At 33.6% G+C, this 21574-nt stretch overlaps 3 protein-coding genes across 4 annotated transcripts; 1 reads left to right on the top strand and 2 right to left on the bottom strand.

Annotated features, from left to right (window-relative positions):
- Positions 1-352: 352 nt before the first annotated feature.
- LOC119191083 (cytochrome b-c1 complex subunit 8-like) lies at positions 353-1490 on the bottom strand. 2 transcript variants are annotated; one of them, XM_037444967.1, is made up of 3 exons: positions 1416-1490; positions 1030-1130; positions 353-589 (listed from the first exon to the last, which is right to left on the bottom strand). In XM_037444967.1, the coding sequence occupies exons 1-3, from the start codon at positions 1445-1447 to the stop codon at positions 459-461; spliced, it is 264 nt and encodes an 87-aa protein (XP_037300864.1). In that variant the 5' UTR covers positions 1448-1490; the 3' UTR covers positions 353-458. The 2 variants fall into 2 exon arrangements, with proteins under 2 accessions (XP_037300864.1, XP_037300863.1); XM_037444966.1 differs by lacking the exon at positions 1416-1490 and having other exon boundaries at positions 1030-1308.
- Positions 1491-4671: 3181 nt separating this feature from the next.
- Positions 4672-15049, top strand: LOC115451375 (ethanolamine kinase 2-like). The gene is made up of 7 exons (XM_037444963.1): positions 4672-5059; positions 5148-5293; positions 5438-5621; positions 10018-10106; positions 11869-12095; positions 12246-12471; positions 14873-15049. Exons 1-7 carry the CDS (start codon positions 4925-4927, stop codon positions 14937-14939), a joined length of 1074 nt encoding a protein of 357 aa, XP_037300860.1. The 5' UTR covers positions 4672-4924; the 3' UTR covers positions 14940-15049.
- A 3615-nt stretch (positions 15050-18664) lies between these two features.
- Positions 18665-20560, bottom strand: LOC115452995 (RNA polymerase II subunit A C-terminal domain phosphatase SSU72-like). Its single transcript, XM_037444965.1, has one exon. It carries the CDS (start codon positions 20344-20346, stop codon positions 19768-19770), a length of 579 nt encoding a protein of 192 aa, XP_037300862.1. The 5' UTR covers positions 20347-20560; the 3' UTR covers positions 18665-19767.
- Positions 20561-21574: the final 1014 nt, after the last annotated feature.

Genomic DNA, 21574 nt, shown 5'->3' with positions numbered 1-21574 from the left:
ATGTTAATTTGACATTTACTCTCGTATAGAAACTGTAATAATTATCTTAGATGAATAAGATTGATGTTTCGCAAGTTTTATTTTAATATATATTTAGTTATTAATCTGAGGGAAGCATGTAAAGCCGCTGGTCATGCGGACACTCTTTACCGATTGTCGTCTCATCGGTTTATGCACATCTAAGTATTGCATACTTAGTTAATCTTCGTTGCCATTCGCCTGTGCTCGAAATTCGTCTTGAAGAAATAATATTTTATAATAAAAATTTAGGAATATAACATTATGACTATCATAATAATAGTAAGTTATATGATATCGTCAAGCTTGTTTAGGCAATCGAAATGAAATCGTAATTTAACGTACTTAACTGCTTTTATTACAAATAAGTAGTTAAAATGTAAGTCCATTAAATACCGATACTTTATAACTTTAAACTTCTAACGTTTCTGGTTAATAACTTATTTTTTTGTATTTACAGTTTTACAAGGGTCTGGTTCAACTTCATTTTCGTAATCTTTCAAATTTTTCCTCTTTGATGCGTAATAGCTTTCTTCCACGTATTTATACAACATTAAGGCCATTATCACAGCTGAAAATAAATATCGCTAATATATTAAGTTATTATAATAATATAACAAATATCGAATATGAACATAATATATAATGAACATAATGGTAATAATAGCAAAATATCATCGTCACAATATAATATCACAAAGGCAAGTCTGTCCAATATAGCTATTTTATTTAGTAACATTTTTGGCGAGAAATGTCCTCGTCATTTAACTTATTTGAAAAGAAAGGAAGGAAAGGAATTTAATCAAATGAAATGATTTAAATATTCCAAAAATATATTTCAAAATTTAATATGAATAATTTCCGAAGACCATAGTACAATCTCTTTAAAAAGTGGACAGAATTGTCCTTTGCTAACATTGCACTGTCAGATTTATAACCATATCGGGAATATAAGATTAAATCCTCGTCAATGGCTTCATTACGCATTATTATTGATTATATTTTACTTACGCGGCAACCAGTAAGTGATGGTTGATGTCATCCTGGGTATCATATTGGGAGCTCCATGTGATATGGCTCCTGCGAATGGTTTTTGTTCATGAGGTGAGAGTCTGTAATAAATTATACCTCGGATAACAGCTAAGTCTCCAAAATGTCTACCCATTTTAAAAATGGGTTTATTAATATCAAAGAGAATATAGCCACTACATTAAATTAATATTCAAGATGTACACCGAAATACACATGATACACACAATATTTTTAAAATACTAGTATTTAAAAATAGAATGACACGCACGCACTTAATACTTTGACCAATTAAAGAGTATTTTATACGAAATATGAAAAGCTTATATTTTATTTTTTACGGCCACGGTAAAGTGACCACACTGTACCGGATGTTAAGTGGATTTAGGTCCAATAACATGTCGATTGAAGAGAGGGCCGAGGGTTAATCATCATTACTCCTCGGCAGTCGACACAATTAAGCCACTCTATTGGAACCGGATATACTCAGGTTGATTCCGGAACACTACACACTTACATGAGCCACTATGGCGGGTTGTAACACTTTGTGTACGGTGGTCGCTATCCGGGCAGATATAAAATAAGTATATCCAACCATAACAAAAATTGGTTTCGACAATCAGCGGGCGGGGCGAAATGCTGGATAGTTGTAATGAAGAATTATAATGAAGAATTGTAATAATTGACGATATCTTATAACTTGATTTACTATTATTCTTAGTTGATTTAGTTCGTCTTCTACAATGCCCCAGTACATTTTTCTGTGCCTGATTTCATTCATTTGTGTGGCAACACTAACATTTGTTCAGCTGTTTCTTCTGTACAGAAAGTTTGGTAAACTTTAAAGCTTGCCAAACTAATTAAGCTTATCAGAGATGCGGTTGCATAATACTCTAAACACTGATCTATTTATCTCAGCGACCACACAACTTCACACATATAGATCTATAAATATAACACATAATATCTAAGTATATCTAGAGTTATACAATCTATTATCACTGATAAGGATTACTGTTCTATGGACGGGGCAAAGGGTGCAAAGCAAAGGATATACTTGTATTCTGAGATTCATGTAATTTAATTCTATGACTTGTACCTTGAGTACGTTAAAATATCAGTGTTGGAAACCTGATTTTATAATACTTTGAATATATTCCTTAGAAACATATTTGTGTCAAGTATTTGATAATCTTATTTTCGTATATTAGCGTTAACTGACTGCTCCGGCCCGTGTTTGCCGTTTTTATAGGGGCGGTCATCGTTGTGTGCGTGCGCAGCGACTGGGGAGGCGTGTAATATTGCGACTGCACACTCTCGCCGCGCAGTGGTGTTACAATTTTAATTTATTCGCTTGCAAATCCCGACTATGAAGTATGTATCTATTACAAGTACGGAATTTCGCAGTAGGCGTATAATACTTTCAAGTAAAAATATCTCGCTTGCCTGCACCGTAAGTACTTAAGCTCACGAGTCGCGATCCCGTATCGCCAATATGAAGTTACGCAGTGTGCAGTAAAAATACTTGATATTAAAACTTGCCCACTACCTAGTCATGACGGGTTCCACCAGTGCAATGGGTAGGAGAACTGGGGCACTACTGGAGATTTAATTATTTCCTTCTATAATATAAACATGTGTATACTGTACAAAAGCTAGAGTAATTGTTAAATTAATTGTTTAAAAATGCAACATTTGCTTAGGAATTATCAATTCTTTTGGATTTATAGCCTTTGTCTTTCTGCCCCCATCCTAAACTCCTTCCTTCTCCCCAATTTTTTTTAATCTATATATACTATTATATAAAGCTGAAGAGTTTGTTTGTTTGTTTGAACGCGCTAATCTCAGGAACTACCAGTCCAAACTGAAAAAATATTTTTGCGTTGGATAGCCCTTTGTTCGTGGAGTGCTATAGGCTATATATCATCACGCTTTACCCAATAGGAGCGGAGCAGTAATGGCTAATCTCAGGAACTACCGATCCAAACTAAAAAAATCTTTTTGCGTTGGATAGCCCTTTGTTCGTGGAGTGCTATAGGCTATATATCATCACGCTATACCCAATAGGAGCGGAGCAGTAATGGCTAATCTCAGGAACTACCGGTCCAAACTGAAAAATTCTTTTTGCGTTGAATAGCTCTTTGTTCGTGGAGTGCTATAGGCTATATTTCATCACGCTATACCCAATAGGAGCAGAGCAGTAATGGCTAATCTCAGGAACTACCGGTCCAAACTGAAAAATTCTTTTTGCGTTGGATAGCCCTTTGTTTGTAGAGTGCTATATGCTATATATCATCACGCTATACCTAATAGGAGCGGAGCAGTAATGGCTATCATCAGGAACTACCGATGCGAACTGAAAAAATATTTTTGTGTTGAATAGCCCTTTGTTTGTAGAGTGCTCTAAGTTATATATCATCACGCTATGACCAATAGGAGCGTAGCAGTAATGGCTAAACTCAGGAACGACCAGTTTGAACTGAAAAATTCGTTTTGTGTTGGATAGCCCTTTATTTGTGGAGTGCTATAGGCTGTATATCATCACGCTATGACCAATAGGAGCGGAGCAGTAATGAAACATGTTGCAAAAACGGGGACAATTTATTAGTTTTGAGAGCTTCCGTTGCGTGCGCTGCGTAAACGGTTAAAGTTATGCAACAATGATGTATGACGGGATTGTTCCTCTTAAAAAGTTCTAAAAAATATATTATAAAACGAAGTCCTCCACTGCATCTGTCTGCCTGAACGTGTTAAACTCAAAAACTACCCAACGTATTAAGATGAAATTTGGCATGGAGACAGTTTGAGACTCTGGGAAGAACATAGGCTCCCGGGAAACTACTACTTTTATAACGGAAATCTTTAGCCTGAAAAACTTTATAACGCGGGCGGAGCCGCGGGCAAAAGCTAGTCTTTAAATATTTTCGTTAGGTACCTAGTTTATAGCGGTTAGCGATTTGGGTTAGCGCCATCGTTTCATTTATTATTTTGAATAAACATTTTATATTTTATTATTTAATAATGCAATACATACATGAAGTGCTCTTTTATAACCTTTAGGGTACAAAATCATATTATGTGGAAGCACTATCATATTATCTCAGACATATTATATTCTCTCCTTTGACGGAAGTCAAAGAAGGTATGAGCCTTAACTAAATTAAATACCTGTGACACCCATACCTGTGAAATTAAAATAGCAGCTCTAAAACCATGTGACCAACCCGTAAGTTTTTATACACTTTATAATATAGTTTTTACATATATTGTAGTAAACTGTGGAATACAATTGGAAAAGGGACAATTTTTTTTTTTAACAGTTACTATTTATTTTTATTCATACCTGTTATATCTGTTACGATAAATAGGCCTATTTGCCCACTCCTATGTCGAGATGTACTCCAAAGCTTTGCTACAAAGAGAATATTCATTAGTTTATTGGTCTCTGATATTCATATACCAAAATCATATATTATGTTTTACACAGTACTGCAGAGACAAATAAATTAGAGTGTACTGCAGTGTACTGTGCGATATCATAGCTGGTCGTAGTATAAGTTTCCATATTTTGCCTTGCCAAAGAGAGAAAAAAAGTTTCAATACATATTATAACATTGGCTTCATGCTGTGCGACCAAGTCCAATAGCATTTTTACTTTTGGCGGTCATTTTCATTTTATCACTATATCTTGAAGGAAGTGAGATCACTATGAGTTTGTAAGTGGGAGGCATGTGGGACGTGTTTGCGTGTAAATATTCTAGTAACGTAAAATGAGTACCGCAGTGCAACACAACGCATTGTACGGGGTAGTGGGTTGCACGATAGTTACCTGCTCTGTGTAACTCTTATCAAAATATCGTCACTCGACAGTCATAAAATGACTTCAGTTTGTCTTCCAGCCGGAGATGTATATGTGCCTGTCACAGTAGATGAAAATGATGTTTATGGCGGAATTTTTAAACTTTTGGAGACAATACGGCCTAATTGGCCTAAGGAAAAAATTTCTTTTAAGGTATGTAATGAGCATTGAACAGGACCTCGATAAAAAAACAAAATTCATTGCAGTAAATAAAAGAGAATAATACTATGGACCTTTATAGATGTTTACTGATGGCATTACCAATAAACTAGTGGCTTGCACTTTAGACAATTCAAATAATGATCAAAGCAGTGAGGATGAGATAGTGCTCGTTCGGATTTATGGAAATAAAACTGATTTGCTTATTGACAGAAATGCTGAGTTAAGGTGAGTTTATACATAAAGCAATAAGTATAATATAGGTATGTAAGAAATTATGTTATTGAAAGTGGAGATAATGCTTTTGAAATGGCCCATGAATGTAACCCATGGCATTTTTTTTTTATTTTTGGTGTTTAAATTTTTTTACAGAAATATAAAAACACTGAATGTACTTGGATTGGCTCCTAAAGTATATGGTGTGTTTGAAAACGGACTGGCCTATCAATATTACCCAGGTGTTACCTTGAAGCCTGACTCTGTTATAGAACACAAAATATGGCCTTTAGTTGCTAAACAAATGGGAAAAATGCATAAAGTTGAACTTGGAAATAATGTATGTATTTAATAGACTCATCTACTTTCAACAAAATATAATATAAAAATGTCTTAGGCTTTGCCATTATACTGCTGTGCTAAGCTGATAGCGGTATGTCAGGGAAACCTTATTCCGAGATAATCAAAGTTTTGTAAATATAGTTTTGTATGTAAAACTAGAAACTCTTTTATGTCTTTTTTTAACAAGTTCTAAACAAGAGACTGTTATTTAGGTAATTTCATTGGATGGGTATTTTTTTAAGCTATTTGACACTATAAAAATCTAGATTTTGATTTTTTAGATACCGCTTTTGAGCTTAGCATGGCAGTATAGGTCTGAACAGATACTGGTAATGGTAGATTTTATTGCAAAACAAATACTCTGATTAACATAATTAACATTAATAAAAGTTATATGGGTTATTTTGTATCTATAATTAGCCTGTAAATTGTAATTAATCAGCATGTTTATTGTATCAGCTACTATGAACATCCAAAAGTAGTTGGCTAACATTCAGACTCCACTTGTCATGGTAACATTTTTCAAAAGTTTGATATATACTGATAGAGTTCTGCTGGATTTGTAACTAATGATCCCACTATTTTATAGGAATCCTTCAAAATGTAAGTTTAAAAGTTGCATCTTGAGTGACATTTTGCATCCCATATCCTTGTCAGCTGCTGCAAGAAGTAGTTGACAAACTCTTTTAGTTTTATCAATGAGTACTGAACTGAATCATTCCTGTCGGTATTAGAGATTACTGTAGATTTTAATAGTTCAAAGGGTGTTTAGAAGTATGATTAATATCTTTTATAGAAGTTAGGCACAAATAACAATCTTATAAAAGCTTCTATCAGTTTGGGCCACATCAATGCAACTGCCAACAGCATATGATGAGATCCTTGAGCCTATGTTATTTATATTACCACACTGGTTATAGTAGGTACAAGGAATCTAAGTGGGGTCCAAATTTCTAACTGGAATGACAAATTACTAATTAAAATATTGGATTTTACGTAATAATTGGAAACAGCAATGTTGACTGCAAATATATAATAAGCTATCAGGATGGTTCATCTGGGCAGCTTATAACAATGTATAGAAACAGCTATCAGATATAAAACTATTTCAACTTCCATTGTTTAATGTTAATTCATAGAAAACAATTATATGGGTAAGTGTAATTTGAACAATGAATTTGGTCGAATACACAAAAACAGGTTTTTTGATTAAATAAAATGTATACGTAAGTATGAGGATTATATACGTATTTAATGCGCTACTATACTAGCGATAAAGTTTGTCATCTTATTGCTGGCACTTGGGGAAAGGTTTTAGGCGTAGTACAACTAACTTACAGTTGGTGGTGCCCAAATCGTTCAAGTTAGTAATCTCCGAAATCACCTGCCTGATTTCAATTAAATATTGTTAATATGTTTACTTGGTACTAGTTCGAAAGATAGTATAATTTTGAACACGATAGGGGGCGCTATTGTCGAGAACGACGACAACGTATGCCGAGCCCTGTAGTTATTTATTATTCATATTATGTTGACTCTATTACGAAAAAGAAATTATTACTTCATTCGTTTATAAATGAAATACAACTGTTAAATTACTATTTCCACAAACAAACGTACAAAAACATATTCTTTCAAGTTTAAATAAATATATCTTATATTAAGGAGTTTCCTTCCAGTAATTATCACTGCGCTACGTAAAATGAGCTAGCAATTAAACGAGTAGAAATCTACATATAACATGTTTATTTAATTTCAATATGAAATTATGAACTAATGACGAAATAATGTTCAGCAATTATTATTATAAAATTTTAATTAATTATAATTTAACATTTTATTAATTGAACTGCCGTTAGCTACATTCTTGACTGTTTATAAAATAACATGATAAGATAAGTGGATCAACAATCTGTCTTTTATTAAGTACTTATACAAGAAAGATATTACGTTTATCACTTTTTAACAAATAACGTTTACAAATATACTTGTCAGTTTAAATAATGTAAAATTTATTACGTCTACGTCATGCTGCACGACAAAGCCCCTCTGTCTAACTAATTATACTGTTTAATCTTTGTCTCTATCCAATTCATAATGTTTGATCAGTTCTTTCTCTGAAACTGTTGCTTAAAATGAACGCAAATATAACAATTTCTTTTGTAATTATACGGTACTGGGCATTCAAAATAATATACAAATTCGGCTCGCCTTAAACATTTTCCATGTGTCCTACACAATCCCTAAAAGGCTCCATGCCCTCATTTTGGTGATTATATAAGGTTTTTTTTAATTATTATTTTATGATTTTACTTTTAAAATATATCAGACTAACACAAGAATTCGACCGAAACTTGTAACGTCAGTCATCATGAAGGTCTATAGTGCCCCTAGTTCCGCTCATTTATTCAATATAACTCACGGTCACGAGTTATACATTAGACATGGTAATAAGATGATCATTCATGTACCTAGTTGTATTTACACTGTCAAGTCTGTTCGATTTCACTTGCGAATGAGTGATTTAATTGTAAAGATTATAATGACAATATTTTGATTTAACTCTATGCAACAAAAAATACTCAAATATTCCTTTTTATTTTCCCGGAGGTCTGAATATATGATTCGAGATCATCATGTTTTAGAGAATTAAGATTAGTAAATAAAACATCTCAGTCACGTATAAGTTTCCGAGATAGATATTTTTAATTAAAAAATAAATGTAATTATTATAAAGTTGTATTACTACATTATTGAAACGTAATAAATACACTTTCTTAATTTTTAGTGTGCCAGTTGTAAAAAGAGTTTGGTGTGTTTCTAATTGAAAACCAAAAGTCGCACGCATTTCAAGGTTTTACTTTTTTAAATAACTGATAACATTTAATATTTCTATAGAATTAATACCTTGGTGATAGCTTTCACCACTCTCATTACTTATGTAGATTAACTTAAAAATATCTTGGTGCGACTGCAAAAAAGCTTCTATAATGACATCTAACCTAATTCTTTATAAGCAATTGAAAATTTATTTACAATTTTTAATATTGACAACCATTTAAAAATTAGTGCTACTTTCTTAAGTTGCTAAAAAAGCGTCTTTTTAATACAAAAAAAACTCCTTAAATATAGGTACTTCCTTAACTACACTATGAATTATCCCTGGGATTTTTTTTTGTATTGCCTAGTGAAATTGGTGCGCGCAGAGACACTGTCGAAGTGGGTATAAGTTCACAGGTATTACGAGAAAGGTTCCGATTGGCTGGAGTAGTAATACTACCTTATGTAATACAGACGCGAAAATATTTTTTATTGTTGGCTTTTGTGGTGAATAAGATTTCCACGAGGCCAAATATGCTGTTTACCAGAGGGTAGAGGGTACTGGCATCGTAATAATTCCCATTATTTTCTTTTGATGCCGGTAGCGCAGATCGGAGTTTTTTTGTGGGTGTTTAGAGGCGGTATAGGTCATTGACCATTAGGTGACCTCTGTAGCTCTTTTAGTGATAAGCTCTCGCAAACGTCAATGTTTCATTTTATAACCGACTCTAAAATGAAACATGTTATCTATTCGTAGAAAATATTTTTTTTGAGTTTTATAAGTACCTCAAAAGAAACCCTTATAACTTATAAGACCAGTTTGTTATCTGTTTGTCTTCTATTAAAGAATAAAAAATTGAAAAAAAGTTCTATTTGTTGCGGCACTGAATTAGGGCTTATTAGTTATTACCCAATCCTTCTGACTCATACATAGCAAATATAAGATGGCCAAGAAAATTAAAAGCCTATAAAAGTAACAAACCGCTCTATAAGAGCAACTGGTACAATTTCAGCAATATCCGACACTGGTAGTACTCGAACCTCCGATGGTCACATAGAATCTTTTGATCGATTCGGATTTATTGACAACAAAAAAGTTTTTGCGTAAAATGCAGTAGTTTTGCATTTCATTTACTTTTTTTTAAATTCTGTTAATGCAGATCTTAATATGTTCAAAATTATAGTTAGTCTTCTAAGAAACTTTTCTTGTAAGTAGTTACAGCGGTTAAGGTAGTTTCCTTATTGCCCTATTCCTTAGTGCCATATATTTTCCCGGGATAAAAGTATGTCCTTCCCAGGATTTCAAACTATCTCCATTCTTTTGCACTCTGTCTTCACACCGTATGCACGGCCATGTATAGAGGCATTGATGCTCCGCTCTTATTTGTCATAGCATAATGCTATATAGCCTATAGTCTTCCTCGATAAATGACTATCTAACACTAGAACATTATTTCACGTCGAGCCAGTAGTTCTTAAGATTAGCACGTTCAAACAAACAAAGTAACAAACTCTTCAGCTTTATATTATAATTTAATGTTTCTTACTTACTAAAGAAAAAAAAAATTTTTCAGATCGAGAAGGAACCAATGGTTTGGAATAAAATAGATCAATTTTTAAATTTACTTCCGCAGCCGTTTTCTATAGAAGCTAAACAAGAAAGGTTTGTTATTTAAAATATAGCATTAATAATTATGAATAACTTTTTTTAACTAACTTTAGCTGTACGACGCATGAAAGTGAGCCTCTGCCTGTTATATTATCACAGCAAAAGGCTAACCGCTTTGGAGAATTTAGTTTTATTATTTGTTTAGTAGGGATAGATATTGGGTATTTAGTGAATTTATTCATGATCAGTGAAGATTGCGATAGGTACATCTTAGGGATTTGCAATTCGGCACAATTTTCAATCTGGTCGGATTCGGCCGATTTTCCATTGATCCAGCTAGATCCGTTGACGTAGAGTAAAACAATAATAATTTAGAAACTTTGACTTTGTAAAATATTGGTGATTGACATTTGAAAATGTATACGTGCCTAGAACAAAAATACCGTTTCTTAATTTTTCTACTCTGAGTTCGATTATATTTTTTTTATATTTAATTTCGAAGAAAAAAAATTATAAACCGAAAATGCTTGATGACGTCATACATACGGTTGAATGAAGTAGTTCCTTGGTCCACCTTACTATTTATTTAAAAAAAACTAAGATATCGTCACTTGTCAATGTCAATTTTACAATAGGTAACTACGTCACAACTGTCACTTTCAAAGAGAAAAACAAAAAATCTGTCACTTCACTTTTTTACTGCAAAGCAAAGGTCATTGCGTCTTGAGTCGTATATGTGACGTCAATTGGTGCTTATGTCGTTTTCGAATAAAAAAAGTGAAAATCATGAATGAAAATATCTGAGTTTTGAAAAAAAAATGGGTCTCATAATTTTAGATCTAATTTCATAAAATATAAACATTTGAGTATGTTGAAAAAATTAAATGTTGTCAATTATAATTATATGAATTGATAGCACCGCCTATTTAACAATTGATTTGCTATTGATAGTAACACCTACCTAGGCGTTATCCACCCACGTGAGAGACCTACCCGGAATAAAAAAGGACAGTATATTATGTTAATCCGGGCCATGGTATAAGTGCCAAATTTCATCAAATCATTACCTAAAATTCAGTATTATATCTACCCAACATCGTCATTGCTAGCTTATAATAATAGCACTTACAGATAATGTAGCTATTCGTTAGTAGAATTACTTTCAGTATCGGTCTTTGGATCAAGAGTTTCAGAGATTAGCGCATTTGAATCGTACAAATACTGCTTTATAATAATAGTATTGATTAATGAAGACCGGTGAAGTGCGCCTTCAAATTAGTCAATCGTCAAAGTGAGGGCTAATAAAATGGTTAAGTTGAATATAGTGCAATGGAATGCCCAAAGTGTTAAACCGAAAGTAATTTCTTTTTTTTTGTAATTTTATAATTGAAATAGGCCCATGTTGCTTGCCTTAGCGAACAGAACCTGGAACTCATTTTGATATAAGCGATAAGGGACTGTAATATTTATCGAACTTATCGATTTTTTAGACAAATTATATGTCGGTAAAGCTTCTTTATACATATTTTGGCCCTTTCGTCTGTTTTGTGCTGCCACATAGTCCGTGCTCGTTCCCTATACGGACCTAAAATTGTTTTTGTTCATGATGGTAAAATAAAATGTTTCTATTTTATCGTCATTTTTAAAAACAGGTGCTTAATTTTGTACTTAGTAGCAGTTATGTATGGGTGCCTAATGCCTTTATTAAAGGTTATAGGTTTTACGTTATTTCGTTAATATGATGTAATTAATAATAAATTTATAAGTTTGATTAATCCAAATTAACAGCAGCTTGTTATCTTACTCTCTGTTGTAGATTTACGAATAACTTTGGATCAGTAACAAAACTAAGGATAGAATTTGAGCGTCTTAAATCTCATCTAATAAAAACACAGAGCCCAATAGTGTTTGCTCACAATGATTTGCTTCTAGGAAACGTTATCTACAATAAAGATGCAGGAACTATATCTTTCATCGACTATGAGTATGCCAGTTACAATTACCAAGCATTTGACATTGCGAATCATTTCAATGAATTTGTCGGTAAGTAGCATGTAACTTGATATTTTGTACAAAACCTCTTTAAGCGCATATCGCCGTTTCTGCAAGATATTGCCTTAAAAAGCTTGCGGAGTTTATTGCGTTTCCAAAATCTAGTCCAACATATTTTCTAACGATTTCTATCTTTTATAGGCTTGTCTATTGGAGACATTGATTATAACAAATACCCTTCTAAGGATTTCCAAGTTTCATGGATTAAAGAATACTTAACTGAATATTTAAGCGCGACACCAACCCCGCACGATGTTGAGAAGGTATATACAGAAGTGCAGCATCATTCTTTAGCTTCACATTTTCTGTGGGGTATATGGTCACTTGTGCAATATGAACTATCTGACATTGACTTTGATTTTGGAAGGTAAGCTTTTTAAACCGTTGTATTTTATGTAAAAGCTGATGAAGATGGCGACAAAACGTAGTTAACACCAAGTTTGTCATAAAAAGAAGCGTTAAGGCGTTATTATATTACCAACCTACTACTATTACTACTACCTACCTTATATCTACTTTGTGTGAAAAAAGAATACTAATGCATGGACATTTAATATGTGAAATCAAAAGTTATTAGTGATTACTAGTGTAATATGATAGTAAAATACTGATTTTTATTTAAATTGAAAATTAATTAAAATTTCATACATCACATAATCGGGAAAGTTTCATCATCGTTCATCTATTATTTAGGATATCAGAAACAGGGATATACCCAATAAAAAAATATGTATATATTATTATCTATACTTCTATACTATTATATAAAGCTGAAGAGTTTGTTTGTTTGTTTGTTTGTTTGAACGCGCTAATCTCAGGAACTACCGGTCCAAACTGAAAAATTCTTTTTGCGTTGGATAGCCCTATGTTCGTGGAGTGCTATAGGCTATATATCATCACGCTATACCCAATAGGAGCGGAGCAGTAATGCCTAATCTCAGGAACTACCGGTCCGAACTGAAAAATTCTTTTTGCGTTGGATAGCCCTTTATTCGTGGAGTGCTATAGGCTATATATCATCACGCTATACCCAATAGGAGCGGAGCAGTAATGGCTAATCTCAGAAACTACCGGTCCAAACTGAAAAAATCTTTTTGCGTTAGATAGCCTTTTATTCGTGGAGTGCTATAGGCTATATATCATCACGCTATACCCAATAGGAGCAGAGCAGTAATGGCTAATCTCAGGAACTACCGGTTCGAACTAAAAAATTCATTTTGTATTTGATAGCCCTTTGTTCGTGAAGTGCTATAGGCTATATATCATCACGCTACGACCAATAGGAGCAGAGCAGTAATGGCTAATTTCAGAAACTAGGAGTTTGAACTGAATAATTCTTTTTGTGTTGGATAGCCCTTTGTTCCTGGAATGCTGTAGGCTATATATATCATCACGCTATGCCCAATAGGAGCGGAGCAGTAATCGCTAATCTCAGGAACTACCGGTTCGAACTGAAAAAAATTTTTGTGTTGGATAGCCCTTTGTTCCTGGAGTGCTATAGGTTATATATATATCGTCACGCTATGACCAATAGGAGCGGAGCAGTAATAAAACATGATGCAAAAACGCGGACAATTTATTAGTTTTGAGAGCTTCTGTTGCGTGCGCTGCGTAAACGGTTAAAGCTATGCAACAATAATGTATGACGGGATTGTTCCTCTTAAAAAGTTCTACAAAAATATATCATAAAACAAAGTCCCCGCTGCATCGGTCTGCCCGAACGTGTTAAACTCAAAAACTACCCAACGTATTAGGATAAAATTTGGTATGGAGACAGTTTGAGACCCTGGGAAGAACATAGGCTCCCGGGAAAATATATAGCGTGACTTTTATAACGGAAAACTTTAGCCCGAAAAACTTTATAACGCGGGCGGAGCCGCGGGCAAAAGCTAGTATTGAATATAAGTACACGATGAACTGGGTGAGAATGATTCGGACTGCTGAACCGAAAGTCCGCACGTTCAATATCCAAGTCACACCTCTGGCTTTTCGAAGTTATGTACTTCGTTCGCTTTAACGGCGAAGGAAATAATTGTGAGAAGACCTATATACTTAAGAATACTCCAAAAGACTTTTAAAGTATGTGAAATCTGAGAACCTACCCGTAGCGAAGCGTCCATATAACCCGATTCCTGTCGACTTCCCTTTCGTAATTTATGTAAAATTGAATTATCTTTAGAACGATTTGCAGACCGTATTTATGCATATTAGTACTTATATAAGCCGCCATCGTGTTCCCTTTCGGAAAAATTCACGCTTCGCCATTGGAACCCACACTAGGTCATCGTGGTAGACCTACGACTAGACCCCTCAGTAGTGGAGGTGCCCCGTGCTCAAAAATATGCAGTATATGAAGCGGCTCCCCCCAGCAAAACGATGCGTTAACCGTATTTTTAGAAGCTATTTACTCTTAATTTATAGTATATATTTTTCAAATTAAACATCGTATTTCTACAACCTTTCTGTACTTTGGTTGTTAATTGTTTTAGTGTGGATATTGTTTTGTTAATTGCATAATGAAAATGCCACAAATTGTTGATTCCGTGAACTTTTATAAATCTTTGTATATTCCCGCCCATAACGCGTGCTGTAAACTATGGAACGAATTTCTCAATGCGTTTTCCTCTGAAAGGGGCCTTAATACAGGGCTTTTATTAAGTATATTTTATTATTCCATTTAAAAAGATTTTATTTCATTTTGCAATTTTGCCATTACTGGCTTTAACAACAAAAAGTATTTTACTAATCCGAAGCTAATTGTTTTTCAGGTATGCTGTAATACGCCTGAACAGATATTACGAATTAAAGAACAAAGTGTTTAAGGAAATCCTATAATGCGTAAAAATGTGATAAGTAATTTAAATACGTGTTGTTCAAAATATTTTAAATAAATAAGATATTGTTTTCGTTTCGTAAATTGTTCATTCTAAATGTGGCACATCACTTATATTCTTTTATTTATTTATGTTTTTTTATGTTTATTATTTTTTTATCTGCATTTAAATAATAAGTAACTATCGCTTAATACAATCAATTATGTAAGTAATTTAATGACTTCCTAAAAAGAAATTCCAGAGGTATATTAGACTTGTATTCTGCAATTTACATATAACTGATATGTACATGATCCTTTCGGCAGTGGCAGACTTAAGGCGTGGCGAACGGGGTAACCGCCCAGCCTCTCGCACTTGTAAGGGGTACTAAGAAAAACATTATCCTCCATCGGCAATCTGGATTTTTATTATTTTAAATTTCTTAACTATCGACTATATTTTGATGTAAGTGTCTAATAATTATTTTCTACTATTAACATTTTTATATTTCAAATTATTATATGGAGACTGCCTCGGTGGCGCAGTTGAATGGCGTGCGCGGTATGATAGTCCGCTAATGATTTTGAGCATTGAAATATAACTATTTTCCGATTTTATCGCGGTTTATTATATTTTGATTTACAGCCGACTAGAACATTATTCGAAAAAAAAAAACATTAGTAAGGGTGTAGTAGAATTTTTATTTGTTTTTTATAGAATTTGTCTAAAATGTAAACAAATCTTATATATGCGTTCAATATTTTTTTTCATAAGCAGATTGTAAATTACATTGAAACCAAGCTATAATGTTTTGCAATTCATTTTATTATAAATTGCAGCCCTATCTTGAAATTTAGACAAACCTAAGAAAATTTCGAATACAAAAAAACTATATTACTCGGGAGAAGGATACCTACGCACGCATCAAGTATATATCTACTCACTAACAGCCGATTTCTATAAACTATCTTAACGCTTAACTACGCGTCAATAGGAATAATGAATCAAACAAAACAACTCAATTATGTACGCTGATTGGTTATATTTGCCGTGTCCGACGGTGTGGTTAAAGATCGTTTGTAGAAATCGGCCATTAAAGACAAACTATTCGAATGCGACAAACTTTACCGAATTGTATACAAGACGTATAACAGTGCAGCTAAAATACGGTGGCTAACATCACAATCACGAAATCGCATGATTTATTGTTGCAACGAAGAAAAAGAATTTTAGGTCTTGGGTCAAAAAACGGTCGGGGCGGAGACGCGGCGTTGGACAGTTAAACTACTACAGACAGTGTACTACATACTTAAATATTGTTACATAGAGCAGCCGCTCTCAGCTTCATGTAGTCGAACGCCAGCATCGCGTCGCCGTCCCGCCCAGTGTGCAAATTGATGGAAGCTTTAGGGCCAACATCCAAATGGATTCGTTGCAAGCAATGGGGTTTTGGTTATTGATGGAAGCAGAATAAGGTATAGAAGCCTCTGCAAAGTGAGCTTTTGCATTAAGATAATTTTACTGTATCTGCCCATACAATTGGGTAAACAAGGAACTGAGGCGATGCCTATGTTAAGATTATCATGAGGGTCTTATAGGAGACCTATGAATAGTATTAACGCATGTGTCATTCAGTTGATTTCAAATATACCTAATTATTTCAAAGTGATTCCGCTACATCTGATGGTGAGAGAAATGGTCAGCCATTCTATCGATTAATGCGAAATGATTATGTATCCCTCACTAGTCAACACAATTCCCGATGCTGGGGGCCGGCCTATTTGGGACCGGATATACGCAGGCTGACCTCGGAACGCGATACATTTATGTGATCCAGTACAACGGGGTTTACACCGTATGTACACTACAAATATTCTACTGCCAGTAGTTGTTCGAAAACCAATACTTAGGTATGTAAGTATATACAGACTGATCCCAGAATGAGTTCTACTGAGGGAGGATTCTACACCCTGCTCATGTCGCCATTTAGGCGAATGAATATATCCTAATTTCTCCCACCAACTGGAGACTTTGGGGGTATCGAAAGCATTGCAGTGGCATGTTATTTATAGATCTATTGTTTATGGAATCTTATCAACAGTCTAGCGAGCGGCTTGCTGGGCTTTCTTCAAACATTTAAAAAAAACTCCGATCAATATTACTATCCACAAAAAGTTGGCCCCAAGAGTTCCTTACTACCTACATCTTAAGCAAGATGTTTCAACTGGTGAAAATATAGGACCAACTATCATTGGTGCCTGTGTGTGTATTGTGTACATTGCATGGAAATTAAATAGGTACGTGAGAAAAATAGCACCTTGAGATTCACATTGCAAAGGTAAAAATATAGAGATAGATTTTTCTAGGTCAGGTTATAGATGGTATCTGTGAGATATAGGTAGGTATATGTGCCGTTTACATGGTATCGGGCTGCGTCCAAATGTGACGAGTGCGTGTGTTTAAGAAAAACAAGCGTACTGCGCGCGTGCTGACCACTAGGTTAACAAACCGTAAGTATTGCGCAGACTACGAGCTACATGCCAGCTGCGCTGATATGTCGTGAGTCGAGACAAATCTTCGAAGCCATTCTTACAATAAGATGCATAAATAACAAACTGAAATGCGAGTAAGTTTTTGTGAGATGCGATTCCATGGGCATATGAGATCTAGCGCAAATTTCTGGCGTCGTAGACCTTTTTCTAAAATTCAACTAATATCAACATTAGAAAAAAAAGTACGTTTAGAGTTCTATTTTTTAAACATCTGCATCATATATTCAGTAAAGAGCATTGTCACTGATTTTTCAGATGTTAGTATACTAGTAGTGGCGCATTATATAATAAATAAACATTTATGAATGCCAATGTCAAAATTATTGCGGAAGTTTCGCAGTTGCGGATGCGGATTTAAATATCTGTAATATCCCCACTATGAAGTAAAGATTAAGGACACAAGTTAAAATAACTGCACGCGTACCTACTATGGTATCGGCGGCGCGTTTGTCATATTTGGACGCAACCTACATTATATCACAGTCCAAACTCAGTATATCAAGGAAGAACCACTCACTCAGCTCACTACGAATAATATTCGCACGGGTCAGTAGGGAAAACTAAAATCATAACAAGTATTAGGAGCTAGTGGCTACTACTAGTGAATTTAGGACTTTTTCGTATACAAAATTTGTTGAAATGATATGCCATAACTGAATAACTCAATATTGTAGCTTAGCTAACAATACTGATTGTTAGATAAAACTTTAAACAGAGACAAAACTTGGCTCATTTAAAAATATTAAAGGCCAACTTCCATTTAAAATAAGAAAAAAAATATTGAGACTATTAAAATGTACTTATCTCAAAGCAAGGTAATGCTTATGGTGCGTTTAAGTATTACGTAACGCAATTTGGAGGGGAGGGGGTCTTGTAAAACTTTACAATGCTTTACAGGCGCGGGATGGTGGATTCGTACAACGTGTTATGTAAAATTAGATTTTTTATTTAAAAACAATAACAAATGTATTTTAGCGATTTTCCGGTACTTTGCGAAAAAATAAATTAGAGTTACATAACTTTTTGAGGGGGGGGCAGAGCCGTACAGGAAAACGTTACGGCGCGTTACATGGGAGGGTGAGGTCGACAATAATCTTAAAAAATTGCATTACGTAATACTTGAACGGCCCTAAGCAATGAATGCAAGAAAAGCTACTTTTTATTTTTAAAGAAAACAAGTTTTTGTCTGATAAAGTATTGTTAGCTAAATGCAAATATTACCATTTGCAATAATCAAATTATATTAAAAAGGCAGCACATTTAAGGTAATATCAAACATGTATAAATTTACAAAACAACTATGTTAAGCCTAGCTTGTACAATGATTCAGTAATGGCTGAAGTGATTTAGAGATAAAGCAAATATTTTGCAGTTACTAACAACTATTGCAAGTCGGGATTGACAGCATATTTTATACATCTTTTGTGTCCAAATTTGAATCAGAGGAATCATAGTGCAAGTCAGTCTTAAACAATGGAATCATAGAATTTTGTGGATTCTACATATATGCATAATCATAATTATTGATGAAGCATATATAAAGTATTCTAACCATTCATTTTGTAACAGTAACAATATAGGGTGGAACAATTAATTTTATTTATTTTAACATAGGTGTGACCAACTTAAAACAGTATTCAAATGATGTCATTTAGAATGGTATTTACAATTATGAATAACTTGAAGGAAATCATCTCAACATGTCTAAAATCTTAACACAAAATATTCCGCTACAAAACAAATAACTACCTCAAGATACTTTTTTCAAATTTACTAATTAAGAATAGAACAATTCATTTAAAACAATAATCTTTGTTATTGTAGAATTCATGTGATTCCATCCAATATCTCAATTCTATGTGTATATTCTTCTTCAAATTCTACCAAAGTCAATATATTACTGTGGAGTTGCTATGTAGTATTAAAGTATCTACATTAGTTAATGTATTAGAGTTATATAAATCAACATTTACACAATTTAAATAATTCCAAAAGTGTGTGAAGCCTACCAACACGCTCTAGACCAACATGTTGGACTAAGGGCTAAAATCCACAAGTATTAGAAGAGGCTGGTGCTCAGCAGAGTGCAGTATATTATAATACAGGGTATCTGGTATTATTACTTTCATTATTCTTATTAATATTTTAGGCATAATGTGATGATATACTTTTATATGAGTTATCATTTTGCATGTAAATTGATGAAATATTTAATAGTCATATTTAACTTTTCAACACAGTCTAATATTAAAATTGTCAACATATAATCAGCCCATCAGTCTTAGAATATTTTAACTGTCAGTAAAACATTATACAGTTCAATATCGCCCGGTGGCATTTAGCTTCAAACTCATGCAACAATTCATCAATATCATTGTCCAAATCTTCACTTTGAGCCATTTTTGTAACCATGTCACTAATCAAAAATGCACCAATAGTCGCTTCTTCATGGTTATCTTGAATATCAATGTTGATTACGTGAACAGGCTGGTTGTAAACAGACCTCCTTGATCCAAACCATTCTATTACTTGATCATACACTCTTTCCTCACAAGTTATTATAACATCAAAACGTTCAGTAGACACTTGAAATTTCTCGGGCGAGGGTTTTATTCTTCTGTTTCTATCCACCATATGTAATAACCCATTTTGAGTGTAGTAGTTCTTGTCTTTTTCCAATAGGTCATTGTAAATATCATCATACGGAACGCCGAATTCGTAACAGTTCGGCCTATCAGCAGAAGCCCCAGGTAATTTCACTTTCTCGCCTGTACCAAACGACTTAACTTTAAAACCCTTTTTGACGAGGAATGCATGAGCTTCCATGCTACGATTCATATTGGACGAACATACTACAGCTATATAAATGTCCGTCATATTTTCAGTTTGTAATAAACACACCACATAAATACAAGACGGTTTGTTTTATCAATTAGTTAAGTATGCGTAATAAATATTTTCTTTATCTTCCTATTACTAAAGAAATAATTACTAACTCAGAACTAAATAAATATTGAATCTTGAACATGATTCTCCAGTTTAGACCCAAGTATAGAGTTGAGCGAGTTAAGGTGTTGAGTAGAACACGGAAAAGGTAGTTCGTAGTACATTAAAAAAAATATTACCACTACGTTTAATAGTACATCGATCCGGGTCGTATCAAAATAACGTACCGTTCATAAAATTTAGATATTATGAACTACTTAAAGTTTGCAACGCCACACGCTGATAACAGTTCGTATTTTGTATAATGCATTTGAACTGTACTATAAACGAACGAGGCATATATACTAATCACTTAAGAAGGTGGTTAAATTTGTTCACTGTACTTCACTTCTTATTGCTTTGTGCTAATTATTACTACAAGTGAATAGCACTTTCTTAGATAGTTGCAAACAAATAAAAACGTGTGACTCATTAATTATAATTAATAGATAAACGTAAAGCTATAATACTAGGCTTCGTAGTGTGGGTCATTGTATTGGTTCAATCCAAAAATAAGTCTGCTCTTAACAACACTATCAAGTTATGACATACTTAGCTTAGTGTTGCCAAGAATTTGGAACTAAAGTGCATATCATAAAACCCCTAGTCGTGTGCAATGTGTAAATCAAGAACGCTCCGGATCCCATACAACACGACATTATATCACACAGATGTTCTAAATGTTTCCGTGAGTGAATGATTAGATAATGTTCTCAGATCGCTAATAAATTGTTGTAATTTCACTTCATAGCATTTAAAACATCGAAACATATCTTTGATTCAATATTTATTTCATATGTTACGGAATTTAAGTTTAAGTTCATGTTTTTATTTTGACAAATTTTATTGTTTTTATTTATATGTCTACTGTCAAGTATAATCGTCTTTCATATTTTATGTATTAACAAATAATGAGTGGACATTTTGTAATGAGAAACGTCTATTTGAAGTGAAACTTCGTTTTTAGTAGTATGCAAAAAAATCTTTTATTAATGGCGATAGATAACCATTCGAAATTTTTTGTCGCCTATTAATGAAAGAAAGCTGGACCAAAAATTTAAGAAAAATTGCAAAATTATTTGAAAAGATAGTTTAAATTATTATTAAAGAATGAAAAAAG

The sequence above is a fragment of the Manduca sexta genome, unplaced genomic scaffold (genome assembly GCF_014839805.1).
Source record: "Manduca sexta isolate Smith_Timp_Sample1 unplaced genomic scaffold, JHU_Msex_v1.0 HiC_scaffold_1011, whole genome shotgun sequence".
NCBI lineage: Eukaryota > Metazoa > Arthropoda > Insecta > Lepidoptera > Sphingidae > Manduca > Manduca sexta.
Note: the sequence above shows the minus strand (reverse complement) of the source record. Positions and strands in the feature narration are given on the sequence as shown.